General features: G+C 40.0%; 1 protein-coding gene across 6 annotated transcripts in view; it reads left to right on the forward strand.

Annotated features, from left to right (window-relative positions):
* Nucleotides 1-23836, forward strand: part of ADAMTSL3 (ADAMTS like 3) — a 170678-nt gene extending 146842 nt beyond the window's left edge. For all 6 annotated transcript variants that reach the window (XM_030954940.1, XM_030954942.1, XM_030954943.1 and 3 more), the window contains exons 22-31: nt 231-358; nt 733-861; nt 11551-11733; nt 13720-13839; nt 14481-14693; nt 16729-16912; nt 19324-19528; nt 20483-20592; nt 21126-21340; nt 21869-23836. In XM_030954940.1, coding sequence (XP_030810800.1) covers nt 231-358; nt 733-861; nt 11551-11733; nt 13720-13839; nt 14481-14693; nt 16729-16912; nt 19324-19528; nt 20483-20592; nt 21126-21340; nt 21869-21978 — 1597 coding nt within the window. In that variant the 3' untranslated portion in view covers nt 21979-23836. The remainder of the gene's footprint in view (nt 1-230; nt 359-732; nt 862-11550; nt 11734-13719; nt 13840-14480; nt 14694-16728; nt 16913-19323; nt 19529-20482; nt 20593-21125; nt 21341-21868) is intronic.
* The last annotated feature ends 2653 nt before the right edge of the window (nt 23837-26489 follow it).

Below are 26489 nucleotides of genomic sequence, written 5' to 3' on the forward strand. Positions count from 1 at the left end.
TAGGACACAGCCCTGTAGGAGAAGGAGATGTGAACAATCCTCCCTGTGTGTATCCCTGAGTGCTCCCCTTCTGCCACCAGAGAGGAGGCAGAGCTGGGACTGCCTGTGCTGCTCTGGGTCTGCAAACTCCTAAAAAGGAGCTTTGCTGCTCTGTCTGTAACTCTTGCAAGGGCATTCAGCTGGGCTTGTCCCAGGGTAGTAACCCTTGTATTTCCTTGGTTATTGTGCAGGGTGATCCTGGACACCGCTGGAAGAGTGCAGATTCGGAATCCTACTCAAAAGGAGCTTGGTACCTATGGATGCCTGGTGGTTAATGACTCTGGTTTTGACATGGAAACATCACTGCTGTTGCGTGCAGGTAAAACAGTGGCATTCCACAAAACCAGACTTTTACACTCACACACACACACACATATATATATATACATATACACATAGACATATGTATGTGTGTATAAATATATGCTTATAAACACCCATGCCCACTGCAATGTGAAATAGTTTCTTTTATTGGCAGCCCATGAAAGTCTGCCTGATTTAATAGACAGCAGTAAGATGGTCTTGTTGCTCTAAAACCACAGCAGGTGTGAACTCAGTCCGCCTGTATCTGTCCCACCTGTCTTTTCTGGCTGCTGCTTTGCAGACTGAATTCTGTTCCAAACATGGTGAATTTAAATGCAAGATCTATGTTTAGAAGTTAAATAAAGCTTTACTATCTGTTTCATTTCAAAGAGATGCCTGTCATCTTGTCCTCTGTGTTAAATATGACAAATCTGGAAGCCAGCAGTTTCTCAGCAGTTGTTGGAGGTACAATCGTGGCAAGAATTGGAGCAAATATTTTGATTGAATGTCCAGTGAAAGGTAAGTAAGAACTGCAGTGATGTTGCTTGTAATGTTATAATCAGAAATTTACCTTATATCTTGGAATAAATTACCATTGAAGGCTAAAAATCATTGATAATTAATGTTTTTTTTATTAGGCACGTCACCCACACCAGTCCCATTTATTTTCTGCCTGTCACTTCAATTTACATACACATCTGTATGTTCAGGGTTTCCCTAAAATGGACTTTCTTTCCAAGAAGTGGTCTAGGGCTCCACTAGACAGCTTAAAGCCCACCAGGGTGAGGGGCTGTCTTGCTCCAATGGTGAGCATGGCCAGCTGACTTGCTCATCAAAGAACTTTCCTTAACCCTGTTGGAGATGCACATCTGTCTAGACTATTGTTAAAACTGAAAATGAAATCTCCAGCTGTAGCCTAATAGAACTTTAAACCTGCTGGTGAAGTAAACTCACCTTTTAGATCCATCAGTCTGCAGCTGCAGTGAAGAAACAAAGGAAAGTGCCGAGCTATGAGAGAATACAGATATTTTCTAGCTCAACATCTGTGGAGGAAGAATAATATCAATCAGAATTAACATGCATTAAGCAGTTCACTGTTGCATTTTACTTTCTAACCCTTTGCTGGAAAGGTACCTATTTTCTTTTTAATCTTACCATTGCTATCTGTGAGGTTTGAAGTGTAATATTTCAGTCACAGCAGCAATATTCTGTCAAACATTTAATAAGCTGAGCTCAGCCTTTTGTGAAGATGATGTGTGAAAGTGCAAATAACCACGAAGGTTGCGAGTGAGTGCAAAGAACGACCTCAGAGCAGCCAGTGTGTGCTGCTCACATTTATGTGCTGGGAAATGCATATCAGAGGGTGTTGATACTGAACCAGGGTAGTGATAGAAATATATATATGCAAATAGCTCTGCATACAATAGTGGCGCCAGGCTGACATATATTAGGACATGTGGCTCTGCTATTCACCGTTGTACCAAGGCTAATTCTTTGATGAAGTAATATTTTCCAACTATAGTTTGGCAACTCCTTGTATAACTGACCTACATCTCAAATTCAGCAGAGAGTTCATGTCACACTGTTAATATTAATATTGTTAGGATGGGTAAGCAGTTAGCAATTTAAATATAAATTAATATTTTCACGTGGGACTGTAGATTTCCAAATGCTTTAGAATTGTATATATTGGTGAGCCAAACTTTAGTTATGCTGAGACACCAGTGTTGACTTAGAAAATGATTTATCTAATTGCTTTATTTCCTGTCACTGCCAAGGAAGTAAGTATTACTGTTTGTGAATAAAATAGAGCTTGCATGTCTTAAAATGTTACTAAGTCTGGAAGTAGAAAAACTTTTTCAATGATGTAAGCAGAATTTTCCTGTTCTTCTTTCCTTAATGGAAAGTAATAAACCACTGACTTCAGAAGATTGAATTTAATAGCACCTTATGCTGATACATTTTTCTGAGGTGGGACCCAAAAATGTGTCCATTTGCAGTGTAGGAGGATGAGAACTTCACTGTGAATGCTGATAAAAGATGATGTGAATGATTAGACCTACAAAAGTAATGATAAGAGAGCCCTTCTTGTAGAGTCAGGGAGACCTTGGCTGGATCTGCAGCACCTCCTCCTCGCTGCCCTTTCTCCTGACTGCTCTGCAGAGGATGGGTTTGCTCTGGGAGTTTCACTGAGTGAAACTTCACTGGATGAGCCTTTGTGTTCTCCATGTTCTGCCAGGAGTTTATTCAGGACCCTTCCACACAGACATTACTCATGCAGATTTCTCACTGGTGTCACATCTGGTCTTTGGGACTCCTGCTAGCCCCCAAAACAGTACTCCACAAGAAAAGCCATCTAATGAATCAAGTGTCTGTATGTGTGAAGAGTATCAGTGCCATGTCAGTAGTAGAATCATTACTTTTAAATTTCTTGGCTGCAGTGACCTCTGAGGATTTTTTTCTGTAGAATGAATAACCTAAAGGACATTTTCAGAATTGTTCAATCCATAGTTTCTTCTGCAAAGAAATTGACTTATTGAAGATATAAACTTTAATATTTTGTACAGCGTTGGCCTTGTGGGTACGAGTATTTTTTTCGAATTTGGTTCTTTTATCCTTTTGAAAGTCTTTCTCTCACACTCCAAAAATCATATTGAGATTGAAAAAAGCCCTTTGAATTTCTGAAGACCAGCATGTCCTAGTGAACAGAAGAACATCAAAGAGCAGAATAAGAAAAGTTAGCTGAACTGTACAAACTGATGGTTTCTCTTTCTTTTCTCTTTTTAGTTTATAACAAGACTATTTTTCCACTAATTATAATAAACTCCCTTTTATAGCTCCCACACGAGCATACGTTAGAAGATATTCATACATTCTGGGTAGATTCATATTCCATTCTTACAGCCAAGAGCTTTTCAATCAACACACATGGTATAAATATCAATACTGATTGCTCCAAATTGCTCTTGGATAACATTTATTGTATCTGCAGAAAAAACCGTCTCGTGATTATTGCTAAAATAAACTAAAACTGTCAGACTCCATTTATTGTAAAAACTTTGAAAGTTCTAAGTTGAAGTAGAATAGAGGGAAGAGTGGAAGTGTGAATAAAATGTGCGTTGTCTGCCACTTGCTGGTGAGAGCAGGGAAGTGACACACACCGAGCTGAGGTTGTTTACACTTTGCAGCTCTGAAATATCTTGGCACACAGGCCTTGAAAAGTAGAATCTGCACCTTCATCCAATTTCTGCATTCCTATGAATACATTTTGGCTCTCTAATAATAACATACTGATAAAAAATTGTAAGAAATACACAAAGCCTGTTGTATCTTTTTGCACAGAGTTTTCACAAAGGTGGACCAAGTATTTGCTGTCAGTGTTGGAACTTGAAACAGGTCCAGAAAAATCAAGGTTTTGATTTTTCCATCTGTTGCTTCATTTACCCACACTACTCCAAATGTAACTGTGATGCTGTTCTTTGTCTTCTGTGCTTAACCCCTTTAGAAGATGTCAGTGAAGAAATAGAAGTTTAATACATAGGATTTTGGCTCCTCATTTGTTTTAGGGGTTTTTGTATGTTCTAAAGGATATTAATAATAGATTTCAAAAGTTTAAAGGAGTGTGTTCAGATTTATTTTATGTGGAAGGAATGACAGTATTTATAATTAGTATAATAGAAGGAAAATCTTTTGCTCTTATGCTTTTTACAGTAAGTGCTTCCTCATTAGAGTTTTTGTTGGGATCAGGCTTAAGCAGGAAGGACTGAAAGATGTTCAAAAGCTTCATTGTGCTTTGCTTTGTGTCTTGTAACAGTCTGGGGACCTAAAAACTGGATATGACTAAACAGAAGGGTGTGCCTGGGGACTATACCTGACACTTTGCCAATACTATGGGCAGTATGGGCTGAGGGTCCAGGCAAGATTGACTGCACAGTTCAAAGCAACCCTCATCCAAACACACATTGGGTGTCTTTTGGGACATTGGTACCCACCAGGTCTCTGTATGAACACATTCCTGAGGCCTTCCACTCCTTTCTGAGGCAGATAGGGCCTCAGGGAGGTGGGGGAAATCCATAAACTGAAATTGTTTACAGCATGGTGTTGTTTTTTTTCCTCTCATGGCTTTGCCGATTTGAAAAGAAATTTCCCTTAAATTTCTAGCTCAGGAAGGGTTAAGATGGTTTGTGTTAGAGGAAGGTAAAATTTCAAATACATCCTACCTCAGTTTGCAAAAAGCTGTTGAGAAGTTGCCTAGGCCAAGTTTAACAAATTCTAATTACGAAAAGGAGGAGGTTGCCTTGGTGGTTAGCACCTACTTAAATGACTGAGAGGAACAAGTGGTTAAATTTACAGTGAAGAGAGAGTAGGGTGCCCCAAAGGCTGTTTTGGGATCTTTAGTGCTCAATATTTTTATAAAAGTTCTCAGAAGAAATGTGATCAGTGAGTTGACTAAAATTGTCAACTAAAAGAATAAAGATTTATAAAGGCTAATGTATCTAAAACTCCCTCCAAAGAGTTGCAGCAGGATGATCACACAAGTAACATTTAAAAGCTAGATGAGCTCAAAGGATGTTCAAAGCTGATATTTGCAGAATAAATGTACATATAGAACAAATAACCTTAAAGGTAGACAAGTGCATGTGGCAGTCAGAGAAGGGTCTGTGCAGGGATGGTTCTCAGCTCTATGGAACACCAGCACACCTGCTGGGTGCTGTCCAAACCAAAGCTAATGGCAGAGGAATGGATGAAATAATAGAAAATATAAATGGGCCATTCTTTAAAACTGTGGTGAATCCTGTTTGCAACTTGCTGACCTCATCTCAAAAATGATACAGTAGAGCTGAAAGAGGTAGGGAGAAGAGCAGTAGGGGAAACAGGCACGAGCTAAAGGCTACTTCTGGAGGGTATTTTGAGGAAGGGTTGTTCAATAAGTGACATGATTTTTGTGCTCTGCCTACACATCCCCAGGTGCCCATTGTTGGACAGAAAATGCAGGGTCTAACTAAGGATAGCAATTCTTGTATAGTGCTTTGATTTCTGATAAAATAATATTTTTGAAGTCCATGTGTATGTGTATCTATTTTATGATGACAAACATCTGATGATCAAGCGTGATCCCTGGTGATGCAGCACTGCTATTCAGTGAAGTGAAAGTATAATTATATAATTACACCAGCTGGGTAAACCAGTCTCTGCTAACAGTGCTGAATCGTGGAAGTGCCCTAATGCATACCAACTGAGTCTTTGTTGGGGGTTCACTGCACAATTCACTCTAGCAGTCATTAGTTGCTAAATACAGTTGCCTTATTTTAAATGCCTGATTTTGAAAAATATCAGCCTTAAACTTCTACAGCTGGAAAAAAGATTAAGTTCCCTTTGACAGCCAGAGAACTAAACAGAACCTGACAGAGCCATGGCAAGAGTGGGGTGGGAAGGGGTCTTGCTTTGGGAACCTGTCTAAGGAGGTCACCAGATGTTGGTAAGAATACCTAAATCCTGCCAGATGCTGCTGCCACCTAGGAAGAGGGGCTGCTGCAAGGCTGGCAGGAAGCAGGAGAGGTTGCCAGAGAAGGAGCAGTGTCAGAGGGCAGGCTGGGGATAACACTGAGTGCCAAAATGCCCCATGCTGGTTTGTTCCTGGTGAAGCTGGCAGGGTTCATACAGGTAATTTCAGTAGCAGCAGGTTTGGGCTTTTTAGGGTTCACTGGAAGTTGATTGCCCAAGCATAGCTCAGATGAATATAAAGGCAGTTTGAGAATTCTGCTGGAGAAAATACAAAGGTGTAGCAGTGGAAGCAATTGCTGTGTAGGTTATGCTCAGTGCACTGGAGGTGTTAAGGGGTGTAGAGTAAATAAAAATCAGGTGGCATTCATTGTGTGGGTATAGCTGACCCAGAATTGATTCCTCTCAAAGGCAGACATGCAAATTTAGCTGCTGAAATAAGGTAAAGTTCTAGTGAAGTACAGCAGAATGTGCTTTGTGCCAGCACAGTTCTGCCTTGCTCTTGAATGGGAAACTCAGAATACTTTATGAGATCCTACGTAGCTGGGGGAGAAATTTCTGAAGACATATCCAGTGTTTTAGAGCAGGTAGTTAGTAGGCCAAGGTTTTTATGGTGTGTAATATTTCACAGGGCTTTCAAGGTTGGAGGAAATTTGTTTTTGAACACTGAATATTTTAAGGACACCCTATAGTGCAGATTCCTTTTTTTCTCTTTTTTTAAACACGTGTTTTGCAGTCCCATCCGGAGCTAGAGTTTTTTTCCATAACATTTGCTGTCCCAGGGCCACTCATGGTGGAAAATGACTTTTTTCATGGAACATTGAGTATTGTAGAGCTGCTCCAGTGCTAGTGGAAAATAACCTGTGTTTGAGGTCAGAAAAATAGATTAAACTAATTTTAAAGTTTTATAGCCACTTAGGTCTATAGAAGAACTTTTTAAGAGGATTTAGATCCGTTGTAAGAGTAAGATTTGCATTTTCAAGGTTTTTTGAAAACTAAGAAGGCCTGAGTTCAGGAATGCATCTTTGTTCATGAAGGACAATTACAGCCATCCTGAATTTTAAGTATGTGTTTAATTGCATTCCCTGATAGGGATGGATTTAGTCTCATGTCTAAGTGATTTCCTGACTTGGAGCTGCAGGATATAATTGTTGGATTGTGCTACTCTCTGGATCCAGTGACAGATCTCCCATTTGAGCCCCTGGGATCTTTACTGCACTCAGGGATTCTGAGCCTTTGGTAGTTTGGGGAGTTGAGTCTTTGTGCTCATCCTCAGCTGCATCTGCATGGAGATGGGGTAGGAAGGAAACAAAGGTGGCTACAGGCCATCTCTTCCCTCTTCCTCCTTCCCCTTGTCGTACTCTCTGGGGATCAAACCAGGAATTATTCAGTTTGTAACTGTCCTTGCTGCAATTCTGTAATGAAAAAATGCTCCTGAAGACAGTGTGGAAGTTATTTTTGTTTATTTAAGGTCCCTGTGTAAATCAATCTTTAAGTGAGAGTCAAGCGTCTGCAGTAAAATTCAACCATGTGCGCAGGACAGAATCCTCCATGAATTCCTACAAATATGTCCCAAAGCTTAAGAGTAATTTCAGCCCCTTTTAGGGAAGGGAAAAAATAAAAAGCAACAACTTGGTTTTGGCTTATTTTTGCTTAGTTTCATTTCTCCTTGTATGAGAAAACTGCTTAAAATTCTTAGGTTTTTATTTACATGAGTTCTAAAGGGTAAAACTGAGGGTTTAGGCCTTAACTACTTGCCTAGGAAAAAAATGGAACTTTTTCTTGGTTTTGGTGGTATGCTTGAACTTGGTCCTGCAGTTTTTGTGTAGGAAAATTGGTGCTTTTCACAATGCAACTGGAAGAGCCTTGTCCCAAGAGGAATGTGGGAATTGTGTACTTTGCCTGCTCTTTCCCAGGTGCTCCTAGCTGAGACTCAGCTCAGTGTGCAGAGCTGCATATCAGTAGGGAAGGGAAGTCTTATCTCAGGAGCAGTAAATATGGAGTCTAATTTCTAAAGAAAAAGCACTGAAAATCTGCACAATGGAAGGTTTTGCACCTGAAATGTGCTAAAGCTGACTGCATGCTGGGGTTGTGATGGGTTATGAGATGGAGTTTTATGCAAGGTACTCCTAAGCAAAAAACTAAATGCACACCTAAAACTAGTTTTCCTAAGTGTCCTCTAACAATAGGAGTTTCTCCTGATAGGAATTCCAGAAATGAAAATGTAAACAAGAACTCTGTCTCTCATGAGATGTACAACAGAAAAGGATTTTTCACTGGCCAGAGGAACATACAGATAAAGTGAAGCTGTCCAAAAGGGCTTGAAATGCTTGTACTGCTTTGCCCAAGAATGTGAAGGAGCTGGACTATAGGGATGTCTTTTTCTCCAGCTTTATTTCTTTAATCTGTTTCTAGGGTGTCTATTAGGCAATATCAGTCTTTTTTCCGAGTGATTTCTCTCTGGATGCCCAACTCTGAAAGCAATTTATCACAGTTTTGGGTTCCCCTGAAAGGCAAGGTTAGAGACCCCTGATTTCTGGCATAGAGCTGTGTCCTGGCTGCAGAGTCCTCCTCTCTTCATGCTCTACTCCAGTCTGTAATAGGTCACTGAATTCTCTGAAGGAATCTTTGTTTTTTCCTTAGTTTAGGACTCAGTCTGAGCACTTGCCTTAATTCTGTTAATGGCAACCTAACCAAAAGCCAATGAAGAGGTCAGAGAAGGAGCTTTATTACAAATACCAGTTGTTCTTAAGCACACAGTCCAATATTTCCCAGTCTCACTCTCAGACAGTGAATTGGTTTCCATGCAATACAGAGGTGGGGAAAGAAATGGAACCATGAAATGCAAAATCTTGAAGGGTCCTCAAAATGCGTGTGAAGAGGCCAACTCAGAGGGGCTCAGCACACAGTTCACATAACAATAATTAACTCCTAGATAAAAATATTGCTCCTTGATAGTTTGGGCTAAAAAACTGTGCAGGGGTGTTGTGATTATTCCCACTGCTGCTTTGAACTCAAACATCCTCCCCTCAATGGGAGCACCCTGAGGCTGTCCACGTAACATCAGCTGCTGGAGAGCAGCAGTGTGCACAGCACTGGTGGTGCTTTTAGTGTGATCTGTTTAACTGCTTGTTTTCCATGGATTCCCCCTCCCACACTCTTTATCTCTCACTGCCAGCACCCCTAGGATGGCCTGGGTGGATTCCTGGTGCATGACAGCTGGGCTGGCTGCTGGCCTCTGGTGCAGGGCTCTGTCTGCACTTCTCCTCAGACCTACAATTTATGTTTGTGTGCTCACATTATTCACTTGAGTAATGGCCTGATTTACTTGTGTGTGTGGTATTACTCACTTGTTTTCCCTAAAGAGAAACAAATACAGCTCTTTGGAGAAAGAAAGGGGAGTCATTTGCTATAACTTGAGTTTAAGGTGTGTGACAGATACCCAGTTTTGAACTTAAAATGAGTGGCAAAGCTATTCTGCAGATGTCTTCTGCAAACTGAACTCCAGTTCACATTTTTAAAGGCTCTACATGTCTCTGAATGAGGCACATGTAGAAGAATAGAGACATGGCAATTTTTCTGGGACAGCTCTAGGATATAAAGTGTTTGGAAGAAAAATATTTGACTTTAGTTAAATCCTGGGAATGAGCTACACTTCTGAACGCTGTCATGAGAGCAGAGGGAGGACTATCATGAGGTGATATTGCACTGATGTTTGATAGAGGCTCAGGTTAAAAGTTTAAATTTGAACCATTCCAAACGTTTTTGTCTTTTGTGGAATTTGACTTTAAACCTTTTTACTCCAGTCCCATCTCAGCTGCGCTGCTTCTGGCTTCTTTTTGGCTCTGATTGCCCTGCTGGGCTTTGGTGCCAGTGAGGGCAGTCTGGCTGCAAACCTTTAGGTCTCAGAGTAAAACAGCTCAGATCCTCACACCACCTCCTCAGCCCATCTGCAGAGTGAGTATATGCCTGAGTGGCTGTGGAAATAACACTGTAAAGGAAAAATGTCTGACAATTATACACTTTAGCCAGAAATCTGGGTAAAATGGAAAAAAGACCCTTAAACCAAGACCTCATCCTAATTCCAGATGGATTTTTCGAAGTGGCAGAAAGCTTCTTCTAGAAACTTGAAAAACAACTTGGTTTTCAGACCGCCGTGCACTCTGCAGGTCTTGCTTTAACCAGCTTTATTCAGTAAAACACAGTTCTACATGAGCTTAAAAGCACAGAACAGCTGCTAAATTGTCTAGAATAAAATCTGTGATTACCCAGAGAGTGTTTCTCTCCACTGCCTTTCTAGACAAAATGGCGGGGGGAGCTTTTTCCTTCAATGAAATAGCAGGTTCCAAAAAATATGTCTGGTTCCTATTACAGCAAAGGAAAAACTTGAGGTGTGCATTGGAAGTGCTAAGCCAGTGATTGAAATGTTAAAGTTGTTCCTAAAGGCCATTCCACATCATGAAGACATCATCTGTAAAGTAATACTGCGCAATGATCTGTGAGGAGAGGAGCCTGAATTAGCATTCAGGATGGCTGCAGCTTCCAAATGTCCCACATTGGGGTCAGCTCCTGCAGCAGAACCTAGCTGAGGAGTCTTCAGTGAGCACTGACCAATTTATTTAGTGAAAAAAGGGTTCAGGTGAGAGATTTTTTCCATCTGTGACTTGTCCCATCCCCACACTTTTGTGCATGTCTGTGGCTGCTCAGTGTGCCACATGTGCCAACTTACCCAGTGGCTTCCCCAGGATTTTGGAACTTGGAAAGAGCATTTCTGCTGCAGCAGCTCAACCAGAGCACATCAATGAGGTGTCTGATTTGCCAACTTGCAAAATCTCTTCTTAAAGGCAAGTGTTTGAGGAAAATAAAACAGTCTTCCCACTGGTAGTGTGCCAGTGGAAAAATAATTTCATTCAAAATTAGCATTCCAAGTAATTTATTGATTAAAATTGAAAATGAAAAGTTATCTGCAAGAGCTGAGGCTCTCAGAGTTCAAGCACTACAGCAGCAATGATGATAGAACTTCAGCCTCTGTACCACAGTAACTGAGATTGCTTAACAAGAGAACCCCTCTTTTCATTATTAATACCTCCTTCTGTTCCTTTCCCTTCACCCTCTGTCATTACAAGCTGTTCAGATCACATCTGCAATTTGGAGAACTTGTCACAACTATTTTGGCATAAATTGGCCACATGTATTTTCTAATCTATTTTTTTCTTCAAGACAAATATTGTTACCCTAATTTTTTTTTCCTAATTTTTGATAAAAATTTTAATCTTCCTTCCTCCCTTCTGTCCTTCCTTCTTTGTGGGAGGTAGGCTGAATGAGAAGATCTTTCTGTGCAGATCTTTCCATCAGCTGGTCCTGGCTGGGTTTAGTGGTGTCACATCTTTGAGTGAGATATGTGAGCACATTGCTTTTGTAGGAGTGGTAGCAGTCTGTAAAGCTGTCTTTGAACTGGGCTTGCAGAATTTAACCTTTGAGTTTTATTTGTAGTGGGATGCTGAATTATGAATAGGGATCACAATTGAGATGTTTTCTTGTGAGTGTGAAAACTGCTTGTTTTACTGCAATGTTGTTATTTAGGGTTTCACACTCTGTGAAATGACAGAGCAGCTCAGGATTCTTGAATGCTGCAGTAGCAGTTAGCAACACAGACTTTATGGCTTATCTCTCACAATAAATGTCTTAATTATTTTCATTTTAAAGGTGTTCCCAAACCAAATGTAACATGGCTGAAGAAGAAGGATGTTTTACAAATCAATTCTTCCTTGGTTTTGAATGGCTCTTTATTTCTGAGCAATGTTTCCTACCGAGATGCAGGAACATACACCTGCAGAGCAACCAATGCTCTTGGAAAAGCTGAGGCTGCATCTGTTCTCCACATAACTGGTAAGTGCTAAATGAGAATTCCTTACTGATAACAGAAGTCAGCCAATTTATAATCAAAGTTCAACCATAAAATAGTTGGGGGCATATTTAACACTTTATTGGAAATTTGAACTTTTTGATTGCATCTGATTCCCTTGGATGTGTTCTCTATTTTGTGTTCCCTGTAATGTGGATCTAGGTACAGATGGTTTGACTTGTGACTTCAAGGTTGTTCCATCTTCTTGCTTCCAGGTGACAAATAATCACACCTGACACATTAGGAACTAAATCCACTGCCACATTACAGTGAGCCCAGTGCTTCTAACTAGAGACACAGGGCAGGCTCGAGTATTCAGAAAATCTTCAGGGAAACACAGGAAAATGAAAGCAAAGATTGGTTTTGGGGTTTGGTGTTCATTTTTTTTTAATTATAGAGGCTAATAAAATGTAGGGGAGTGGAAAAGAAAAATATCTGATTATGAGTCCTGAACTCCCAGAATAGAAAATGTAAAGAAAAAGCTCCATGTAGATACCTCTGTTGTAAGTAGGTTAATAATGCAATTCTGTATAATACAATCATGCCTTGCAAATCACTGCAGTCATTGGATCCTTTGGCTCTAGAGATGAGCTGTCCCACCCCTTTGCTGTGCAAAGTGCAGCTCAGCTCCCTGTGACCAGTCCTGCTACAAAGATCCTTTCTTGGGCGCACACCTAGGGGGCAGGTTGTGGATGCTTGGGGCTGTTGGCTGAAGAGGATGTCCTAGAGACAGAATAGGAGCCTCTGTGTGAGGATGAGTGCAGACTGAAGCTGCCTTCCTGCTTTCAGTTTTCCGGGGGTACATCAAAACTTCGGATGTTCCAGAGAGCAATATTAATATAATGACGTGGCTGGAGTATTGCTCACAAGAGTCTAAATTTTGTTTCAATTCCTGGTCATGTGACATTAGTTTAAATAAATCTGGGGTGGATAGGAGAGGGCCCAATTCTGCAAGTTTTCGGCTGCGCAAGACTGCAGTGAAATGGGAGGATTTCTGCTGTCAGGACTTAGAGATTGCAGTGGCTCAGTGTTGTGTGAAACATGCCATCAGATTTTTGGCTTGGCTGCAGGACTTGCTTGCCTGATCAGGGCCAGTCCAGCAGTAGCACAAAGTCTGTGCAGCCTTTCCAATAAAACTCCCTAAGGGCTGACAAGGCAGCCAGTCCTTTGCCTGTGGAACTGGCCTCAGTGTGGTTTTGTGGAGACTTTTTTTGTCCTGATGTTTACAGACAGGCAAGAGGCTTTGTACAGAAATCACACACTGAGGAAAAATGTTGAGCCAATGTAACATGACCCAGGGAATTTAGAATAAAGCAAACGATTTAAAACCTTCTGGAAGGAGAGACATAGATGTTATGTACATTCATTAAAACAGAAATGTTGACTAAGTGGTAAGAACTGTGTGTTACTGACAGATTGCCCACATTTTTGGCAGTTACTCTTCCAGCATACGAGAAAAAGGAGGAGTTGCTGTAGTGATGGGCATTTGACTCTGCATTCATCTTGCTGTGTCTATGCATAATGAGATTTTAAAAGATGTTCTTTTTTCTATGATAACATTTTGTTATAATTCTACCTAATGGAACAGAGGAATTGGCCAGATTCCAGTGAGAGAATTATTTTTCTTACAATTTTTGCATGCAATGAAATAATAAATAATGTTGTCGTGATCAACAGGAAATACATCCTGTAAGTCTTGTTTTTATACTGTTGCAGGCTTGTTTTTCTAACAAATTCAATAAATGTACTGATTTATTGAATTATTCAGAAACATAAATAATTTCTGTTTCCCCGTATGTTGTTTATTAGACTGATAATTCAACTGCATAAATGAAGTTGATCCTAAAGAATTCCAAACTGCTATTATCTTTCTGCTTCATAACTAGCATGTTGGATATTTGGATATGAAATGTTTTTTGGCATCATGATTTAATTCTTGCTTAGAAGACATCTTATGCACTGTGTTACAGAACAAAGACTTGCAGAGAATAACACTCAGTTATTGAAGGGAAGCAGAAGGAAGCGTGTCCTGATGGCATCTGGGATTGGTACAAATGTCAGTGTGGCACCTGGTGATCCACTAAGGATAGGTGTGTTGTCTTTTCTGCTTTTTCATTAATATTATTTATTTTATTAAAATAGAGGGGGCCCCATGGAAAAAAGTGAGTGCAGCTGTGAGGTGAATCACCCTGACACTAAAGCCATGCAATTGCTCTTTGAGCTTCACTTGAAAAAATGGAAGGGATTCAACTGGGCTCTGTGTTTTTTTCCTGTCTAAATGAATGTCTTTGTTTCCATCCCTGCCTGTGCCCTGTGGAGTGAAAATGCAGCAATTTCATTTAATGAATTTATGACTCCTTTCCCAAACAGATCAAAGGTCTTTAATTGCAGACCTATTTGCATACTGTAGTGTCTGGGATGAAATCTTGGTTCCATTTAAATCATTGCTCCTCCCTTCCACTTTGTTCCTATAGAAGATAAGTTTATAAGAACTTATTGAAAGGGAAATGATGGAGAAGTGTGGTAAGCACACATCAGCTTACAGAGCTCATACTCTTCAAGGGCCAGTCAGGATTTTGGGCCATAGCTTGGACTTTAGTGCATTTATGCATATTCTTGTTTTTATTTAGGATGGTAATGTCCTTTATGCAGAATCACACACTTGTACATACTTGTTCAAAAACATTTCAATGTGCTGAGAAAAACCTGCTGAAATGCTGTTGATTTTTAGGTTGCCCAGTGCTGCCCAGTCACAGGAATACAGTCCAGTGGCTTTTTGGAGACACTCCAGTTGAAGAAGTTCAGACCTTGGAATACAGAACCCTGGTTGGGGGTCGTATCCTAGAGGTGAACACCAACTCTGGTCAATTTGCTGGACAATTCCAATGTCGGACTTCAGCTAGTGCAAAACTAATGTCAGTTTGGGTAAATGTCAAGAAGGAAGGTTTGTTGACAATTATATGACAAATTCTTGAATTTTAAAATATCTTCTTTTGCTCTGTAAAGACTTTCCTGATAACTAACCTTCTTTTCTCAGTTGAAAGTAATTCAGCAATACATTGCTTCACCTATGGTCTTATTTAAGTCAGTAGAAAAAGCCATACTCAGAGTTGGATATGGTAATTAATGTGTATCCAAATATCCTGGGGGGGTTCTTTCTGCTTGCCTGTGTATCTGAGAAGCTGAGAGAATGTGTCTTTGCTCAAACAGTTTTAAATCAGACAGGTTTTATCAACTTCCCCTTCAACAAACTTCTCCATGGTAGCCCACCAAACTGAAACAAAACTCACTTTGAGGTCATCTTTGGAAATACCTTCCTTATAATAAAAATAATTTTAATGTAATTGTTATATTCCAGGACCATCACAATTAATGTGGTAGTGATCTTAGAACAGACACCCTTAATCACATCAGTATACTAGAGCACACTGTCCACTCATAGATTTCCATGTGAAATTCTCAAGAATGTCTTGTAAGGTTCCCCAGCATAATCTATTGTAAGCTTTTCTATATGTTTTATCTCTTCACATATCAGTTTGATTTGGCTTTGATTTGCAAGGGACTCAAGCAGGAGGTTCATATCCCCTAGGCTCTGTATGAGGATGTTCTTGGTGACTGTTCATGGGTGAGGAGGGCTCTGGAGTGCCTGAGGTTATGAAGGAAGTTACATTTGCAAAGGAATCTTACTGAGATATATCTACAATCAAAACATTTACTTTTAAAAATCCAATGTAAATCAGAAAATACCCTAATAGAACTTTTCAAAAATCAGGTCCAGCCCTAGATCCTAATCTAGATCTCATTACAGTTAGAGTTTCTGCCAGTTATTGAACTGTCCACCTGCAGTCTTCAGCTGGAATGCCTTGTGGCTTCCCAATTCCCCTTTCCAGTCAGGCTGGGCAGTATTTTGGGATGATACCATTTTCCAGTTCTGAGCTTTAACTGTGATTGACACTTGAGTAAATGTTTCATCACTGCCATACCCATGCATTTGTGAGGCTGTAAAACCCCCTTGGTGGTTTTTGCACAGTAGGCATTTTGAGGGCACTTCTGAGCAGTGTCATCCTACTTAAACAAACAATACAGTCTCTCCATCATAGCTGCAGTCAGTAAATTTAACTATTTCTACTTTGAAAAAGGCTCTTTTGTATTATTTTAAGAAATCCAGAAGTAATAAGGAAACATTGAAAAACAATAAGTTAAAGAATTCATTATGTGCTGCAAGAGTGAGTCTGTGGACACAGCTGGTAGCTATCAATTATTCTTGGTTATTATAGAAAAACCTGACTCCTTCTGTGATCACATAAAAATCTGTCAACATTGCATAGTACTTCATCTTTTACCAAGTGTCAAAAAAAATTGTGGAGGAAGGGGTAAGTGTGGAATTTTGACTAAATATAAAGGTAGTAATTGTTAGAGGTGATCGGTTTTTAATATAAAACGCTCTTTAGAACAAATTCTTTTTTCATCTTGCCAGATGCCTCAGTGGCAAATTATTTTTACATTAAATACTTCTCTGTAGTTTAGTACAGGATTTTCTTAAATCCTAAAATTATGTGAGGTGTCTGGAGTAAGATGAGTTTTGTTCAGGACAAACTTGCTGTGGAACAGCAGGAAACCTAGAGAGCCTGATTTACAATTTCCTCTTTTTAATGCTCATTGTATAAAAATGTTATGAAAGTTTTAAAGGAAGCTCATCAGTTCCTACTGTGAGCCAGGTTCTGCCCTTCATGTGCTGATCTCATTTGCCTTCTAGAGGGCTTCATGCTCGTAGGTAAGGGCTGAACTGGAGGGGAAGCTGAGCAGAACTAAAGTCTACTTTGGCCCATGGTCCCTTTTCACAATGCTGAAATATTTGCTTTTCTACAGAGGATGTGGTGTCTATCCAGCCTACAGAGTGTGCTGCCAAATCAGTCAAAGTGTGACACAGTTCCAATGTACAGTGCCTCTCTCACACTGCTTCCAATTGTATTTCTTAGGTTTCACCTGGGAATATGCTGAGTGGCGTCCCTGCTCTGCCACCTGTGGGCATTCAGGAACCCACTCCAGGAGCCTGCAGTGCATGAACACAGAGAAACAGAAAGTAAATGAGTCCCAATGCAGAGAGCTGCAAAAGCCAGGGATTGTTTACCAGCCCTGCAACAGAGAGGACTGCCCTCCCAGGTAAACTCCCTTCTGCTCTGTTTCCATCAGCTCTTTGTGTATGACAATGCACTCACCACCTCCTGAAATTGTTTCTGTGTTTATGCTCTGAGTGTGGAAGGTGGGGTTTACCTCACCATGAACCTTAAAGCATGAGAGATGTGGAAATGGATCACAAGCAAGTAGGGAAGTGCTTGATTCAGCTGAATAAGAGCTGAGTGTGTCTCCATGCTGCTGCAGCAAGTCTTGCTGCTACCACATCACACCTCAAAATCTAAGCTGGAGATCTCCCTGAGACTCTGGGATGTGGAATCTGTGCCCCCCCCAGAGGGAAAACTTGATGTGTTTAGAGTGGCCAGGGTAACTCTGTGCTCACCGGCTCTCCTTTGTGCCAGCAGGGCTCTCAGTAAGATGTTTTCTGAGGAATGCCTCATTTCTCTCTAATGCCCCTCACTACAGTGCTCCCTGACTGTCCTTCCCTGTCAGTTTTCTCCCTGGATGAGCTGGGGATCATGGGGCTGAAAATATTTATATCACAGACAAGTGAATCACAACATCTGATTCCAAAGGCCAAAACCATACCTCTAGACTAGTTGAGTTACACTGAGCATTCCAGCTCAACAGGGTGTTTCTCCAGGTTTTCAACAGGAAACCCCACAGGATCTTTAAAATAAAGTGTTTTTTGTTGCTTTAAAGAATTGGCCATCACTATCAGCAAAACTCTGTGGAGAATACACACACTTTAGAGTTGTCCCTCACTGGAAAATGTTGGCAGGGAAATGTTAAGACCTTAGCTGACATTGTGAGAGTGCATCTTGCCAGTATGTTCTAAATTCTGTTCTAAATGCAGAAAACCTCACCACAGATATGTATCAGGAGAAGTTGTTTATATTTCATTATTAGCAGCCAAAAAAACAGATTATCTTAAATTGTGATACTGGACTCCAGCCAGCCCAGAGAAAGCTAGCATTTTGCCAGTAGAAAAATACTGAAATCAAACGAATAGTTTGAAGCACAGCTTCAGGTGCAGATTTCTCTCTGAAGCTCCAGCATTTGGAGCAGATGACAGGAGGGTGCAAGAGGTCCTGGGGCTCCTCTGAGCAAGGTCATGCCTTGCAGTGGATTGCAGAGCATGACTAAATAATCTGATTATCACTGGCCTTGGAGTATTCACAATATAAACAAACTGGTTCTTTCATATAGCTACAGAGAATGGGAAGTGAATTGTCTTTTTATCTGCTTAGATTTGTTCTGCTTCTAATTTGCCTTTATGTAATCGCCAATGGAAGGCAATTGTGTGTATACGCAATTGTGTGTATACTAGCATAAGTAACTCTGCCTCCAGCCATACTTGTATGCTAAAATATTAATTGGTTTTCTTTTATGGAATATTCCATGCTTTATATACATGAAGAGCACTCCAGATGCCTGGGAAATAGCTCTGTGTATGTTTCTTGGTGCCTTTAGCCTCTTTCCTTCCCTGTGATTGCTGACCTGGGAGGGAAGTGCAAAATGTTCTTTCCCTTTTCCCACTTACTGATTTCTGCACAATCTTCTCATCTCAAGGCAGCTGTTTAGAAAGCATCTACAGAATTATAAAGGCTTTAGATGTAGGACCTTAATTATTCAAAGGGTTTTGCACGTGTTTAGTCACTTCTCTCTGTCACAGTGGAGAGCTAGAGTTAAGCAAATATAAGGCCTTGGGTATCTACTTAACTTGTGCTTTGCTGTGCATGAACTGCACCAAATGTTTGCAAAAGTACTTGAGCTTTAAAAGGGAGAAAAAGACAAGGGTGCAGACTGTAAAAGATTAGTCTTCCTTGAATGGATATAAGCTGTTTGAATGTAGGAGAATGAAATAATTGCTGAAGAAAATGGAATTTTTTTCCCATTATCACTGCTGTGGTACACATAAAGTCCATTTTATATTTCTAGATTTAGGCAAAAAGCAAGTCAATTTGATTGTATTACCACCTGCTACCTCCCCAGTATTGGTTCTAGCTGCCAAGATTGACTAAATATTTGCAACTTCTAATCAATAAATAAAATGTTCTGCTTGAGTCATTGGTGAGATCTCAAATTTGGATGAGTTGTGGCAGCCGTCACTTTAGTACCAACTAAATTGTTACCATCCATTTTATAAGTAATGGAAAAGTACACTCTCCTTCCTCCTGGAATGTCACATCCAGCAGGGTCTGTAGGGCTCACCTGGTAACAGATTCTGGTAACAAACATTGTAACCTCTATTAACAAATACGCTGTCATCAGTTAAACACCTTAATAAGACCATGCTCAAGCAAAGCTAATTCTAACCATTCTCACATCTAAAACTTGCAAGGACAGGTTCTTTTGCATTTTTTGCAAGCAGTTGCTGCCAGCTACCAGCAAGACTGCAATAATTGCTGTAAATGTGTATTCCCTGCATCCTGTAGGTGGGTAGCTGGGCCCTGGTCCGAGTGCTCTGCATCCTGTGGCAGCGGATTTCGGCACCGACAGCTCTCCTGTCACCAGGCCATGGCCAATGGCAGCGTCCTGGCCCTGCTGCCAGGGGCCTGCACAGCCAGGGACCAGCCTGCAGCAAGGACACCCTGCCTGGGGCACCCCTGTCCCCTGGGGCCACCACAGGCCACCACACAGGTAAGTAACAGCATTTGTCCTTGTTTTATAGAAGTGGGACAGTGCCATCGTCTGATGAACTGCGCAAACATCTGTCCTCCTGTGCCCCAACAGCTGTCCTCCTGTGCCCCAACATCTGTCCTCTTCTGCCTCAACAGCTGTCCTCGTGTGCCTCAACAGCTGTCCTCTTGTGCCTCAACATCTGTCCTCTTGCACAAGGCAGGAGCTCTGTGGCTGGAATTACCTTTCAGACCAGACAATTAGAAATCTTGTTTTTTTCATTTTATGCTCTCTGAGCAACTTTTTTTTTGTTGATGGCATGATGTGAAACCAGAGCATTAGCTGCAGTGTATTTATAAGCCAAGCCATTAAGATGTATTCCTTTTTCCAAGCTAGCCTATTGCTTTTATTGCAGTCATGTTAGTACACAATTTGCCTAGCTTGTGTACTAATGTGCTTGTACTTGTGAAGTCCCCCAAAAAGACATATGAATGTGCTTCAACAGCACATTGAAGAAGTTGTTCAATTCAAAGAATGCACAGAAGTCTGTTTTCCTACATTTTCTGTTTCTTCCTTCATGCAGCAAACTTGTGTTCATCTTGATAAGATTTGTATTTACTGTTCAATGTGCAAAGTAATTAACTAGAATTGCTGTTGCAATTCAGGTTTTAGCAAGGCAAGTTTGTAATGGGCAGAGCTACAGAAAGAATTCTGTAGCAGTAGGGATGTGGCACGATGAGAGAAGACAATGGATTTAGCTTTAGGAACAGGAAAGTCAGTGTCTTGACAAAATTGCACAGAGAACCAAAAATATGCAGGCCTTTTCCAAACTGAGGTGTGACAGGGCTGAAGAAGGCAAGATGCAAAAAATCATGGCTGGGCTGTGTAGCGGGGTAACTCCAGGAGAATAATTCTGTTTTTACTAACTTGGCTGTTTCTTTTTCTCTGCCCTCACCCTTCTCTCTCCATTGCCAGTGCTCTGGCCGCTGTGCTGGCCGCCCTGCAGGTTCACAGCACCGTGGGTTTAAGTGTCAGCTCCAGAATGGATCCTCAGTGCCAAACTCTTCTTGTGATGAAAGAAAGAGGTAAACAGTGGGGAGAAGTTACAAGTTAGATTCTTTAGATGAGCAAATTGAAGGTACAGGATTGTCACTGCAGGACAAGTAGGCAATTTCTTCTGTGTCAAACAAGGGAAAGGAGGCAGAGACAGTCATCCCTTTGTGGATACTGGATGAATTCAGGAACCCAGGAGGGGTTATGCCTGAAGAACACACAGCATCCAGTAAAGATAAAATCCTTAAAGATAAAATACCTTTTCTATTCCAGAGTTAAGAAACTGGTTTAAAGAAACTCATGTTTTCTCATGAGAAGGTGTGATGAGTGAGCACAAAATTAAATAAAGGGAATAAAACTTAAATATAAGAAAAAATGGAACAGGATACCCAGAAAGTTGTGGTGTCTCCATCTTTGGGGATATTCAAACCACAGAGACGATCTTGAGATCCTGGTCTAGTTGGCTGTGCTATGAGCAGGGGTGTGGGGGCTGCTCAGTTCTGTTGTATGAATAAGGGTTTAGCACAAAAGCCAACATTTCACTGCCATTTATTTCCCTGCACAGCCCTCCTGCCAGAAGGAACTGTTCTTCAGAGGGGTGTGATGTGTACTGGCGGCCAGGCCCCTGGAGGCCCTGCAGTGTGGGCTGTGGGACTGGGTTCCAGTTCAGACCAGTGTCCTGCGTGCACAGGAAGAGCAACAAACCCGTGGCTGAGCACTTCTGCAGAGGGAGGAAGAGACCAGTGACCTGGCAACACTGCAGTGTCACATCCTGTGGCAGTATGTAAATGTTTATTTAAATATGAGCATAGTAATAGTTTGTAGCAGTTATATTAGAAAATGACTCACAGTTGTACACTATTGATTCTACAAGCATTTGATTGTACATCAAAGGTAAAACTATCCTCTCCAAGGAGCACTTCGTAATCCTGGGGTTTCTTTTCTCTAAGTAGGCCAGTTTGATATTAAAGCCTCAAAAGCACTTTTAGAAACAGGATATTTAGGAAGTTTTTTGCAAACTTCCCTACATGACTGTGCCAGTTGTGACTCAAAAGTCTCTGAGCGAGCTGTTAATGCCTCCAAGATGGGGTTGTGTTCTGAAACAGACAATGAGTAAATGAGTGCAGTGAGATCACACCTCTTACTTGTGATCTTGTTTAGCTTTGAATCCACTGCTGCCAGAAATGCACACTAAAATAATTACAAAGCTAGCAGGAATCCATCAGTTGTTTACAATTACAATGGCAAGCTCTGCTATTTCTCTTTTGCTTGTTATAAAGCCTTGTAATGTTTAAATATATTTTTCAGAAGGCGAATGCAAGGATACAACTCACTACTGTACATTTGTAAAGCAACTAAAGTTATGCTTGATAGACACCTACAAACAAAGATGTTGTCAATCATGCCAAGAAATGTAAGTCCTCTATGGCAAGTTCATGATGCTGCAGTGAAGAGATGAGAAGAGATGTTCATTAAACTAACCTGCCTGAAGTATATTCTTGTAAATGAGACATTAGTTGTAACAGTTAAATGGCAACGTGGGCCTAGTGAAAACACAATATTGTGGATTGATGTGCTGGATAAGGTGTTGTTTCTGGGAGCTTTCATTTTTCATTCTTTGCAATGGAACTTTGCAATGTTTTAAACACTTATGGATTAGCAGGATAATTATGGCATATCATCTGTAAAATTTTCCAGGCTATCATTTATAATTTTATCTGTGAAAAAAACTTTACCTAAAAGCAACAAATACTGGTTACTGTCCTTAACTTATGAGGAAGAGTCACAAAAATACTTCAAAAACTTTTGGAAATGCAGCAACTATTGATTCCCAGGATTTTGGTTTGGGGTTTTTTTCATCATATTTAACACCATTTTTAAATTTACAGAAGCTGTGGTTTACAGCTGTAAAATTTTGGCAGCAGCTTCATTTTCATAAACAGCTTGAGCTTAAGGGTTGATCTCACAGGATGTGCTTTATGGATACTTGCTCTCAGATGGATACACAGAAGTACATTGAATTTTTCCTGCTTGTATTTCTGTGTATCAGTAAGAAACTATAGATCCTAATACAATTTTCAAAGAAGCAAGAGATCTCTTTTGAATAAATGTGTCATTTTTTATTGTTTCTATTCTAATTCCAGTCTCTGAAGTACAATCAGAGTTCTGGTATGGTTATACTTTTGTACTGACATTAAATGAGACAGAATCTTCCTTGTCAGAGCTGTGAACAAGCACTTGTGAGCACTGTTCTCTTGCACATCAAGTCAAATGAGGAGCCAGTAACTGGCCAAAATAGCTGGCAGATTCCTTGTCTTGAATAATCATTCTAATTTTCTCCATTAATCGGGGAAAATGTCCAAGGAAGAATTATTAATTGTGAAGATAGACAAGTGCAAGAAATCTATTTTGAGCATTTTTCTATCAAGGTGGTTTTTCCATCATGACCATTAACCATTTGAGTCACTTGCAAGTTGATAAATTCTTACCATAATATTCCTGGGTAAATTATCTTCCATATTGCAGATTGTCTGACTAGGGCTTTAAGCAGAGAGGACCCCACAGGAGGCAGAAAATAGATGTTTTTTCCTTTTGTAGTTTCCAAACTACTGCTCATACTGCAGGCCTGAATGCTCACTTTGACTTGGCTCTTGTGTTCCACCTGTGACCTGTGTGACGGGCAGAGGGCTGGGAGTGCTGTGGGGGCAGCTCAGACACAGCATCCTGCACAGAGGGTTTGCATCACTGAGAATTAGGGTAGCACTACTGTATAGAAAATGTTTAGGGTGGACTATTGTGTCCAAGGCTGACTGCAAGGAGAGGATATTCCTGATCATTACCTTTTTCATCAGCAATGGGTCTTGAGTGTTTAAGCAGTTTTTTAAATTAAACATTTGTAAGATACTTTTGTAGATATTTATTGTCTGATTTAAAAGTGCAATATTTTTTTTTTGTACAGTGTTTAATAAAGATTTTTGGACATATATTTTTTCTTATTACCAAAATTTCTTATTCATGTTTTCCCTTTATATTTAAAGTTTTCAAATGTTAACACATAGCATTTTTTTGTTGCTTTAACTTTGGTTAAGTATGCATGCTATACCAAAGCAGTGCTGTAAATGTTTGTGATTGCAATTGGCATGACATTCCTCTGTAGATTATTTTATTGCTTCTCCAGTACCTGAAGATTTTAGCTTCCTGAACGTAGTTTTGATTTTTCTGAAATAAAGTATAGTTTGATTATTCACTACTGAGATTACCCTGAGATTGTTTATTACCGTGATTTGCATGGTAACCATGCTTTTGTTCTTTGTTATTTTTTCAAGTTACTTTGTCCATAATTCTGATATTTTTTCAAAGCCTTGGATTAGTTCTTAACAGCCTATCAGACATATTGTCAATTTTCACTGCAGTCTGCTTTCCACTGCTCTTAAGAGACAACATAGATGTAACCTGACTGAAAAAGTGGGAAGATAATTTGCCAAGATCCCCATATCAGCTCTGATTCACTGAAATCTAGAATCAGGATTCTTTAAAAGGTGGAGTAAATTTGCATTTCTTTTCTGGGCCTTCATCAAGCAGAGTTAATTTAGATCTAACAGAACAGCTCCATGTTTTGTATTTAGTGAGTGATGGGAATACCTCCATGAAAAAGAGATTGTTTCAGAATACCCCATATGTGTAAATACTCTTTAGAAAGAATAGTCTAAGAAATAGTATGAACAATAAAAGCTTTTAAGAAAATTTTATTAAATAGAAAATAAATGTATAACAATTTAATGGTGATCTTTCAAAGTTATCCTAGGTAACAATATTGGCAAAGGCTTAATTTTCCTTTTGAATTCCATTTGTGCAGTCTTTAAAAAAAGCAAAGGCTCTGTGGAGCCTGCTGCTGGATGGCAGAGTGCACAGAAAGCACTCTCAGAATAGCAGCTGAATCCATGAATAGCTTTTCTGCTTTTACATCTTGGTTTAGCATGACATCATAAAATGCATTTTTAACAGCTGTTATTTTGGAAAAAATATTAGTTTTCCAGCCATCTCTTGACTTGGTCTGCATTTCAGTAATTTGTTGCTTATGAAAAGGTTGACGTCAGGTATTGAATAGTGTCTGAAGGTTTATAATATCATTTGATGCTTTTCCTGGAAGCACAATCAGTGTGTTGGGGCTTTTTCAATTGTAAAGTAATAAAGGCTTCTCTCTTTCACTATTAAACTTAGGGGAAAATATTATGGACAAAATGAAAGGAAATATGCCCCTCCACCCTAAAAAAGCCTTCAAACACATCTGCAGAGGAACTGTTAAATGTATCTGAATATGCCCTCCACTTCCCTTCCTCTCAAAATGTTTGTACCGTGCTGGTAGGTGGCAGCAAATGACTTTCCATAACTGAAGGGAGGGAAGTGACTTCAGAACTGAAAAAACAGCTGTGAAAATTTAGAAAAGCATCTGGGCTCCCTCACAGGCCCAGCAGAAGAGCCATTTTGAGCCGAGTATGCAGGCACATGTAACTTCATGGATTCAGACTGCATTTCTCCCTCCCTAGAGAGGAGAGCTGGAGGGTATTGGGAGCTTCTGTAAATGGCTCCAGAGATACCAGGACTGTGCAAAGCATGTGGACCTGGGTAGGTGTGACTGTGCAAAGTTTTGGCTTTGTTTCCTCAAAAGTTTTGGCTTTGTTTCCTCAGTTATGGCATGACAGAGAATGACTCAATAGAGTGTATTTTTTCTTTTGTGGTACAGAAAGATGACAATCAATTGGAGTTTTTCCTGTCCTGCTTTTAGGATCTCACATCTTACATCATCCTTGTTCATTCACAATCTGAGGGAGGTGAATAATTTTCAAACAGAAAAGTAAAACTGATTTGCCATGTCATTAACAGAGTGAGTGATACTACAAAATCACAGTACAAAGACAAAAGTTCTGTAAAAGTGACTGATGCTCTAATAATGTCTGGATGCATCTCATGCAATGCTTTGGTGCACAGCTGATTTGCTCAGTTCAGCTTTCTTGCTTCCATATGACCAAGTTCCTGCTTTAAAAATGTTCCCACCATTGATCATAGCCCTTTAATAAGAGACTTTGTTTATGAAGTACAGCCACATGATTCTGCAGAACACAAATACTGCTCTAAACCACAAGATATGCAATACTGAGAAAAAAAATCATCCTGGAGTAGTGTGATAGAGCATGACAATACAGTTACTTACAGAACTATTAATTGGGACTTGCTTAAATTATGAATGTAATAAAACTAAAATTGATTCATCTGGATTTTTCAAAATCAGCTAAAGATATATAGAGAAAATGCTAAATATTTCATACAGAAGCAATTTCATATAAAATTTCTGTTAAAAAATAGTGTCTGTGTATTTGGAACAAGCAATTCTTTGAAAAGCAGACAGACTGAAGCCAGCCATTTCTGCATCTCAGCTGGTATATTTTTTTTAACCTGAGTTTACTCTCTTTTCTGTAAATCTATGCAGTCTCATCATGAGATTTGACTGAATTTGCACACTGGGTTTAAAGATGATTCAGACATGCACTAAGTGTGTCAGAGTGGCCAAGGTGCATCAGTTGTGTTTCCTTTGGAAGTAAGGCTGAAAGAGCATGATCAGGGAAATTAAGAAACAGAGTCTAATGACATGCTTTTGGTGGTTGAGTGGTTTCAACTACATGAACAGAAAAAGAGTGAGGTTACACCTCCTAGAAATTACAGTGGGACCTTTATACTCACTTGAGATCTGAATGAAGTTAAAGTAGTGATGACTACAGCTAAAACCAGGTTTTTAGAAATGCCTAGGTGTCATAGCATGCTATCTTGTGATCTGAGCAGCAAATTACAAAGAAAAAAAATCTTACAGATTACTGAGATTATGACTGATTTGTTTGATTATTTTAAATAGCATTATTTGCTTACTGTGTAA

This window comes from Camarhynchus parvulus, chromosome 10, assembly GCF_901933205.1.
Source record: "Camarhynchus parvulus chromosome 10, STF_HiC, whole genome shotgun sequence".
NCBI classification, from domain to species: Eukaryota; Metazoa; Chordata; class Aves; order Passeriformes; family Thraupidae; genus Camarhynchus; species Camarhynchus parvulus.